General features: G+C 37.0%; 2 protein-coding genes across 3 annotated transcripts; one reads left to right on the forward strand and one right to left on the reverse strand.

The window, feature by feature from the left end:
- Nucleotides 1–927: 927 nt before the first annotated feature.
- Nucleotides 928–5,731, forward strand: LOC140807106 (protein NRT1/ PTR FAMILY 7.3-like). The gene is made up of 5 exons (XM_073163801.1): nt 928–1,058; nt 1,184–1,298; nt 3,468–3,685; nt 3,909–4,471; nt 4,577–5,731. The coding sequence occupies exons 1-5, from the start codon at nt 1,026–1,028 to the stop codon at nt 5,436–5,438; spliced, it is 1,791 nt and encodes a 596-aa protein (XP_073019902.1). The 5' UTR covers nt 928–1,025; the 3' UTR covers nt 5,439–5,731.
- A 327-nt stretch (nt 5,732–6,058) lies between these two features.
- LOC140807107 (putative glycerol-3-phosphate transporter 4) lies at nt 6,059–8,888 on the reverse strand. Of its 2 annotated transcripts, none has more exons than XM_073163803.1 (4): nt 8,605–8,888; nt 7,452–8,492; nt 6,266–6,805; nt 6,059–6,162 (listed from the first exon to the last, which is right to left on the reverse strand). In XM_073163803.1, exons 2-4 carry the CDS (start codon nt 8,470–8,472, stop codon nt 6,113–6,115), a joined length of 1,611 nt encoding a protein of 536 aa, XP_073019904.1. In that variant the 5' UTR covers nt 8,473–8,492; nt 8,605–8,888; the 3' UTR covers nt 6,059–6,112. The 2 variants fall into 2 exon arrangements, with proteins under 2 accessions (XP_073019904.1, XP_073019903.1); XM_073163802.1 differs by having other exon boundaries at nt 7,452–8,518; nt 8,605–8,887.

Here is an 8,888-nt window from a genome sequence, read left to right on the forward strand (position 1 = left end):
TGGTTTTGTATTGTTGTCTGGTGAACCGAGGGTTCTTAAACATTAAAAACTTGTAAAGTGATCAGTAAGAATTTAAGCTTAGGCAGTGATAAATCATATATAGTTAAAGTAGGTTGTTACAAGAAGTTGTAAAATCAAAGTCTTTCAGTTGATTCCTTGTTTGACAAAGAAGGGGTTTCATATGAGTTGTTTTTTTTTTCTAAATTTTATTTATTTTCCACTGGAATACTGACATGCATGGTGCAGAGAAATATTGACATAGCATCGTAAGATATTGACGTGACATCTAATATTGTTGACATGTTCGATGTCACGTCAACACTCCGATTAAATTGACTACAATTGAAAAAAAAACCGTGCAAGTTTCGGGAGTAAATCGTGAATTCACTTATAACAAGACCAAAATTAAAAAATGTGCAAGCTGTGAGACAAAAAAAAATGTTGTTCTCCCTTTTGTAATGGATGTTTTTCGACTTTAGGAATCAACCTAATTATGAAAGAAAGACGCGGTTAAATTTCCGTACATGTTTCATCTGGTTCTAACTCGATTATAATCAAAGAAGCACGACATTAAATTTGCATACACAAGCATACATTGATAAAAACATATATACATAGATGAATCCAGAAAGATGTACACATACTATAAACTCGATTTCCATAGTGGGTAAACCATTAATTTAAAAGCTCATAGGCTAATGTCTCAAATCTGACCGAACAAATCAAAGACAAAATCAATACAAATGTTAGGTCTAGTGTGACCATGGGCCAATAATAAGATTGACCATCCTTATAAAAAAACAAACAACATATGATAATACTATAATGTATGTAGCCAATATTCGGCCAACTGGGATCTCTTTGTTTTCCAATACTTCATTCTCCAGTGTCAGCCGTCCATTTTTTGCTTTGAAACCTCTATATATACCCCTCCAAACAACACTCCCACTTATTTTCAACAGCCTTTTATTCCCATAATTATTCAATAAAACCGAACATATACAATTGCTTCTCCTCTTCATCAAATGGCATCATCCTTAGAAATAGTGTCGAAGGAGGTTATAGTCAATTCCCATAGCTACTTAGTTAGCTGTATATGTCCATTTTTAATTGAATAGTTTACTTTTTCGCGAAATTGAACGAATATATATAAACACGATTTTTTTTTCCTTCCGATATATAGGTTCATTTGAAGGGGGAAGAAGAGAGGTTTACCGGCGATGGAAGTGTTGATATGCATGGGAAGCCAGCACTAAGAGATAAAAGTGGAAAATGGGTTGCGGGAGTTATAATTCTTTGTAAGTCCTTCATTTACGTGTGTGTGTATACATATATACACATATATATGTGTATGTATGTAATACACCCACAATATATATACATGCATTAATATTGCACACATTTCCAATGTTTTATTTAATTCTGCGTATTTTGTAAATTTCTTGTCATAAGTAACTATAAAAGATTTAGCACAAATTAAAATTATCTAGCCATTTAATTGCCTATGTTCGGCATCTCTTTTAAGCAAGTTCACCATCTCTGATATCCTTGGATGTTTCCACAATTCCATATAATATTAATAAAGAGAGGGGTCGAATTAGTATCCACTTAATCGTCTGTTTCATGCGCCTTTTATTGTGATAATAAATCATAACCTTTAAAATCATTCGTACCATGCCTTAAAAAATGTTATTATTATAATAGAAAAAAAAAGGTTTTGATAAATAGTAATCAAGATTATTGTATTGTGTACATGCAATACCATTAATTCCCATATAATAATTGTGGTGTTTAGTAAAACAGACTTGATCATGACATTTTTTTCTGGAGTGTGTCAAACTCTTTAACTCGTATTTCTATTATGCTCTCTGCACATTGCTTGGCGATTAAATTAGGTATATGAAGGATAGGATTTACTGTTAATTTCGATTTTATAAGTTTTCTACAGTAAACAACTTTTGTTTCTTTCTGAAGGTATATTTTTCATAATATATCAGTGCTATTTTAGTATGGAAAATCTCCCAAATTCACTCTTATTTTATGTCGGTTTTGTGGTCTTTTCTAATTGAAAACCCATTCATGTGGTACAGTCACACATAGTGGACTCATAAAAATATATAAGACAACCCCGTTTGACCTCGATCTCTATAAAACATATTCACAAAACTTTTGTGAGACGGTTTTATAGGTCATTTTAATGAGACATATATTCTATTTGGTTTTCCCATGAAAAAATATAAGTTACTTTTTAAGGCAAAAACATTATTTTTTATTGTAAATATGAGCAGGGTTTACCCGTGATACCATATCTCGAGAGATACTCTTAATATTTCGCGTTTGCAGAGGTTCGTGATACATACACGCATACATATACATATGTCTGTGTGTGTGTGTGTGTATTGATGAGGCTCAAACCCTACTCTTTTTAAAAACTTAGATAGATTAGAAATGTAAGATTTAAAGGGTTTCTATATAAGATAGCTTTTTTTAGACACGGAATTATGTGGTATTTGTGTGTATAAATATGCGTGTGTGTATTTCTTAAACATTACCTGTAACTAAAGTTGTATTGGATCAAACCAATAAAATTCGATTCCAAGAATTTTCGGTGAACTTAATAATTTTAATAAAAGCATGAATGAGAAAAAGACGATCTCAAATCACTTCTGTTTCATTAATGAAATTTGTTAAAATCCTGGGTTTTATGTATAAATAATCACTAATTTTTTCAAATTTTGATGTGATGAAGTTAGGTGCTCCGATTCTAAACACCATTCATTAAAATGTCGTATCGTATATTATGTTAATTAGTTTAGAAACCTGTTCTTTCTTATTCAAGAAAGTCAGTTGTTTGTCAATTTGGTCTTCATCCGAAGGTACAATTTAATCTAGGTACAAAAATAAGAGCATTAATCGTAGGGAAAATTTATCTGATTATAAGGAAATTTTGGAGTGTTTGGGAATCTAAATTAGTTATCATGCAGTTCTTGTCTGATAAAATAAAATTATTGTGGGAAGATTAATATATTTGAGATACCAAAATTTGTTCTTGTATATAGAAGTATTTTTCCTAATACATGGTATAGTATAGTATAATATAATTACTAAATAATGATTATATTCTTTGTTCTTTATATAAATTATATATTTTATATTAAAGTTCAGAAAAAGATTATTCATGACCTACTATTAATTTTTTTTTATTTATAAACATAACTACTAATGAAAGATATAAATCAAGGAAATTACCGGCTCGCGAACTTTTTGATCGAGCAAGTTTAATATGATTAAGATGCTATCGTTGTAATAAACTAGAACCAATTTTTTTTAATATGTTCTAATTACGTTGTTTTTGTAAAAAATTTAAAAGTAAGTTTCTAATTACAGATTCAATCATTTAAGTTTTCATTTAAGTTTCACTTGATTGTACTTAAATAGTGATTATATCCTTGTTCAACTGTGTGTAGTGAATCAAGGTTTGGCTACTCTTGCATTCTTCGGAGTTGGGGTGAACTTAGTGTTATTCCTCACTAGGGTTTTGCAGCAAGACAATGCCGATGCAGCCAACAGCGTAAGCAAATGGACGGGAACGGTGTATATATTCTCCCTCGTCGGCGCCTTCCTTAGCGACTCTTATTGGGGACGATACAAGACTTGTGCAATTTTTCAGATTATCTTTGTCATCGTAAGTATATATATACTATAATTAAGGAATACATTATATAATTTACAAAAATAAAATAAAATTGTTTATAATAAACTTAAATATCTTATATTTGTTATAAATTATATAATAATATATATATTTTTTTTTGCGATTTTATGTTGGAAAGCTCAAGGTTGAACTGTAAAATAGCCCTTAAAACTACGAAAATGTTCATGCACTGACATGTTTGTATGGTTTCCAGGGGCTCGTGTTGTTCTCACTATCAACACAAATTTTCTTGCTCAAACCCCGTGGCTGTGGAAAAGAGACGAGTCATTGTGAATCCCATTCGAGCTGGGAGATTAGTCTCTTCTATATCTCCATCTACATGGTTGCTCTGGGGAATGGAGGGTACCAACCTAACATCGCCACGTTTGGGGCCGACCAATTCGATGAAGAGCACCCGAAAGAAGGGTACTCAAAAGTCGCCTTTTTCAGCTACTTCTATTTGGCATTGAACATCGGGTCGCTGTTTTCGAATACCATTTTGAGTTTCTTTGAGGATGAAGGGATGTGGGCACTTGGATTATGGGCTTCTACAGCATCCGCTTTCGCAGCTCTTGTACTCTTTGTTGCAGGAACCAGTAGATATCGACATTTTAAGCCGAGTGGCAATCCCCTGTCCCGGTTTTGCCAGGTCTTCGTCGCGGCTACAAAAAAGTTGTCGGTTAGTTTCTCTCCCGGCAAGGATAATCTATGCGAGGACAGCGGTAAAGAGGACTCGAACACAGGTGCTCGGAAAATGCTCCACACTCATGGTTTCAAGTGAGTATATGTATATGCAGATTAATTTTTAGTACATGTGATTGAACACCCTACAATGTCTATCCATCTGTATCAAAGCTAACACAGACTACACTGAATGCATAGGTTTTTGGACCGAGCAGCATATGTAACCTCACGAGATTCGGACCACATGAACGAGAATGCGCGCAACCCTTGGCGCCTATGTCCCATTTCCCAAGTTGAAGAGGTCAAATGCATATTAAGACTGATCCCAATTTGGCTCTGCACCATTATCTACTCGGTCGTCTTCACTCAGATGGCTTCGCTCTTTGTCGAACAAGGCGACGCAATGAACACCGAGATCTCAAACTTCCGAATCCCACCAGCAAGTATGTCCAGCTTCGACATCCTAAGTGTTGCCTTCTTCATATTCCTATACAGACGAGTAATCGACCCAATCGTAGTCAGGATCCGTAAAAAAAGCCTCACCGAGCTTCAGAGGATGGGAATCGGCCTTGTGATAGCGATCCTGGCCATGATCGCTGCTGGCGTTGTCGAGTGCTACAGGCTCAAGTATGCTAGAACGGATTGTAAACACTGTCAAGGGTCAAGCTCGTTGAGCATCTTTTGGCAGGTCCCTCAGTACGCGCTCATCGGTGCATCTGAGGTGTTCATGTATGTAGGGCAGTTGGAGTTTTTCAACGCGCAGGCGCCAGACGGGCTCAAGAGCTTCGGGAGCGCCTTGTGTATGACCTCCATCTCATTGGGGAACTACGTAAGCAGTTTGCTTGTTTCTATCGTGATCAAGATATCGTCCGAGGATAATATGCCCGGATGGATCCCGGGGAACCTTAACAAGGGTCATCTAGACCGGTTTTACTTTCTTCTAGCCGGGTTGACGGCTATTGATCTGATCATATACATCGTGTGTGCCAAGTGGTATCAGAATATGAAACTTGAAGGCAAGTCCGAAGAAGACGACGAAGCAGACGACTGCGAAGTTTAATGACTCGAAGCACATTTACAGGCTTGAAGGCCGAACATCACATGGAATAAAGATAGATGATCGACGTCAATTCAATAGAATGCTCTGTTCTGGTACTGTATCAGAGAGAATAGATCAAATTGGATCTTCAGAATTAAATCCAAAAGAATTGGAGGTTTGAGAAAAATCTATTCAAATCTGAATAGAAGTTCCGGATAACATTATATTTAAAGCCTGGATTTTTTGTTATCAGAAATGTTAAAAGAATCCACAAAACTATAAAAAGGTTCGTAATAGAGATATTTTGAAGCTTTCGTCCAGAGACTATGCTACACTTTATCCATCCCAGAAACTTCATGCATGACAACAGTAAATAATACGTGATGAATTGCAAAATTATAATCACAAAATCTGATGATACATATATACGTCCATCAAATAAACAATAATAACAACGAAAACAATAAAAATAATGATACACAAAAACACTATGCTGGTATTTCCTCGTCTGTTTGAAGAACAACTAGGACGAATAGAACAGTAACACAAGCGTTGGTATGTTTGGAAGGGATTCCTTAATGAACTGTTGCAGCATATTTGCACACCGTAAACCGTTGTAGTATTTCTTGTTTCGCAGGAAACTCCTCGAATATTTTATTCACTACGATTTAGATTATGAAGTAAAGACTACCATATTAAGTCCTCCATCCTTGGTCATTCAAAAGGGGAATATTGGATCCAGGCCCTGTAACAACAAAAAAATTTGAAATAAATAAATGGGTTTTCGCAATAGGATTATCGTCGTGCTTCAGCAAAACCCAAAGAGTAAGAGTAGAAGAAATATCTACCTATGAGATTTTTGTGTCTTCTCTCTGAATGTTTGGATACTTTTTCTCTTAACTCTATCAAAACTAGATGAGATAAAAGCAGACCGGAAGCGAAAGCACCAATTATGAGCATCAAGAAAACTGCATCCCATCCGATGGATGAAAGAAATCCGGTCATAAGAGGGCCTAGAGCAGCACCCATAGAACCCGTACCATCAATGATAGCCGTAACTGTTGCAAGTGCTCGAGAATTGCCTTTTAAAGAACTATGAGTGCCGAGATCAGCAGAGACTGCAGTCGTGATGAGTGCATACGGCCCGTTCACAAACAGACCAGCTATCATCATGAGCAAAATGTTAACAGCCCTTGATGTGCTACCGTATCTATGGTATAGAAGCATTGCCGGAATCGCAGCATACATGAAGCTGGCAGCTGTGGTAGCTCGAGCTTTTAGCTTATCAGAAATATAACCAGCAAGAACCCCACCAAATATTCCTCCTACATCGAACAGAGTAGAAAGATTTCCAGCCGTCTTCACTGACATATAGTGTCCCCCGATGGCTGTGCAATCAACATGCCAAGAAATCGATTTAAACGTTGACAAACAAACAACATGAGAAGTGATAACGAGCTCAGAAGCATTCGCGGATGCATTTCCAAAAAAAAAAAACCAAACAGAGTGACGCTTTACTTCGTCAACAATAGTTCTTGAATAGAATCCGTCAGGCTATTTTTCGTAACATGACTAAAACTTATGCTGCACAACTAGGCAACTAATGAAAGTTCGTACGTAATCCCTTTGGCTTGAATCTTTCAACAATTTATTTCGTGTCCACACGGCATCCTATTTAACAACTAGTCAATCATACAAAAGTGGTTCAATTCTGGCATCTCCAATTTTGGTCTTAGAGGATCTTCACTTGTAACTTCGCTGAAACAGTAGTTAGCAAGACAACATATCCAACTATTTGTCAATTAACTAAAAAAGATACAAAAAAGTTGTGTTTAGAATGATAGGTTAAAACCAAAACAGATAAAGTTCTATGTTTAGATTGATCTGTAAAGATAGCTTATAGCTGTGGAGAGAGCTTCTCCCTATATATATTGGACGCATATTGATTAAATACGACGGAAACTGCATAGAAATGCAAACATATATCAAGGGCATAATAAGATATATTCATCAAGTGAAGAGCTTCGAAAGTACCAGTCTGGCTAAGGTAGAACGGTAACCAATAAAGAAACGTGTATGCAACCATCTTAGCGAAAAAGAGAGACAGTGCAAATGGAATAACTCCTGGTATTGAACAAGCTTCAAGGAGTCCAACACTTTTTCTATTTCCAGAATTGACCAGATTTCTGCCATCCACCTCATTGCCCTCATCACACTTTTCCGATCTCTGAGCTTCTACATCTTCTGGTACCGCTACGAACTCGGAAGATGGACCATTCAGTCTAGAAAACCCAACCTCCTCAGGGTAAGCAGGCAAAAATAAGTATACAATTATCCCACTCGTGAATATAAATGCGCCTGGAAGGATAAAAGACCAACCCCATCCATATTGTAGAACACTGGCAGCAAGTAACGATCCAGCAATATTACCAACCGAAGTATGTGCATTCCAAATACCCATTATAAGTCCTCTCTTCCTTTTTCCAAACCAGTTACCTACAACAGCGACTACGCAAGGCCAACCTGTAGCCTGGAACAAACCTGCGACCATTTGCATCGCCAAATAGAACCAAAACACATGGACATCAAAGAAATAACCCATCCCAAACAACGCCACAAAAGTGCCACTCCCTACCATACCGGTGGTCAAGAATAACCGTAGGTCCAATGTGTCACCTAAATGCCCAGCCACGTACATTCCCACAGAATAACAAGAAAGAAATGCAACATCAATCACTCCCAACTTCCACCTCCCATCCTTTCCGTTGAAAGGAACCCAACCCTTGTTTCTCTTAATCGTATCCCCATCACTCATCACCAACAACTCCTCCTTGACAAATACATTGCCAACCGGCCAAGGTCGAAAGCTGACCGAGTTAAGGTTTGGCTCCGGATCAAGAACACTCTTGACTATGCTACTGGGTTTTCTTGAAGCATGAGACGAAGCATAAGCTATGAAAGTAACGATCAAAACAACATATCTGTACGTGCTCAGAGTCCAACCACTACCCCGAATGCTCCTAATAAAACAAATCCCCGGTAGGTTTCCTCCCATTTTATTCCGTCAAACGTCAACTACACAAATATACGCTTCGAATCACCTGAAAGTTCCTAGAAAATACATTCTTGGTAGAAAAAGAAGAAGCCCATTAAACCAGCGTATATTCAATGGAAAGCGAAGCGTTACCGTTATGTCGGATTCGATTCATAACCGAACATAGACGAACCAAAAGCATCCACGAATCTACTGTTGATTATTCTTGGCACGGTTCCCATATTCAGCTTGGGATCCAACATATATGCGTGTTTCATGAGAGAGATGGAGAAATGAGAGAGACATGTGGCAGCACTACAGGGTTGCTGAATTCTGTTGATTTGACATTTACGAGAGAAGTACAAATTTCCACACATTGTATTTGGGGATGGTGACGGCAGCTCACACGTCTCACCATTTATCGGAAGGACGTGTGG

The sequence above is a fragment of the Primulina eburnea genome, chromosome 12 (genome assembly GCF_022965805.1).
Source record: "Primulina eburnea isolate SZY01 chromosome 12, ASM2296580v1, whole genome shotgun sequence".
Taxonomy (NCBI): domain Eukaryota; kingdom Viridiplantae; phylum Streptophyta; class Magnoliopsida; order Lamiales; family Gesneriaceae; genus Primulina; species Primulina eburnea.

Excerpts from the sequence above, each read along its gene's own strand:
- LOC140807106 (XM_073163801.1), top strand. The coding sequence starts at position 1,026 with ATGGCATCATCCTTAGAAATAGTGTCGAAGGAG. Across the intron at positions 3,686-3,908 it reads TTCAGATTATCTTTGTCATC|GGGCTCGTGTTGTTCTCACT; the intron begins GTAAGTATATAT and ends TATGGTTTCCAG. Across the intron at positions 4,472-4,576 it reads CTCCACACTCATGGTTTCAA|GTTTTTGGACCGAGCAGCAT; the intron begins GTGAGTATATGT and ends CTGAATGCATAG.
- LOC140807107 (XM_073163803.1), bottom strand. The coding sequence starts at position 8,472 with ATGGGAGGAAACCTACCGGGGATTTGTTTTATTAGGAGCATTCGGGGT. Across the intron at positions 6,806-7,451 it reads GTTCTACCTTAGCCAGACTG|CCATCGGGGGACACTATATG; the intron begins GTACTTTCGAAG and ends TTGATTGCACAG. Across the intron at positions 6,163-6,265 it reads AAGACACAAAAATCTCATAG|GGCCTGGATCCAATATTCCC; the intron begins GTAGATATTTCT and ends TTGTTGTTACAG.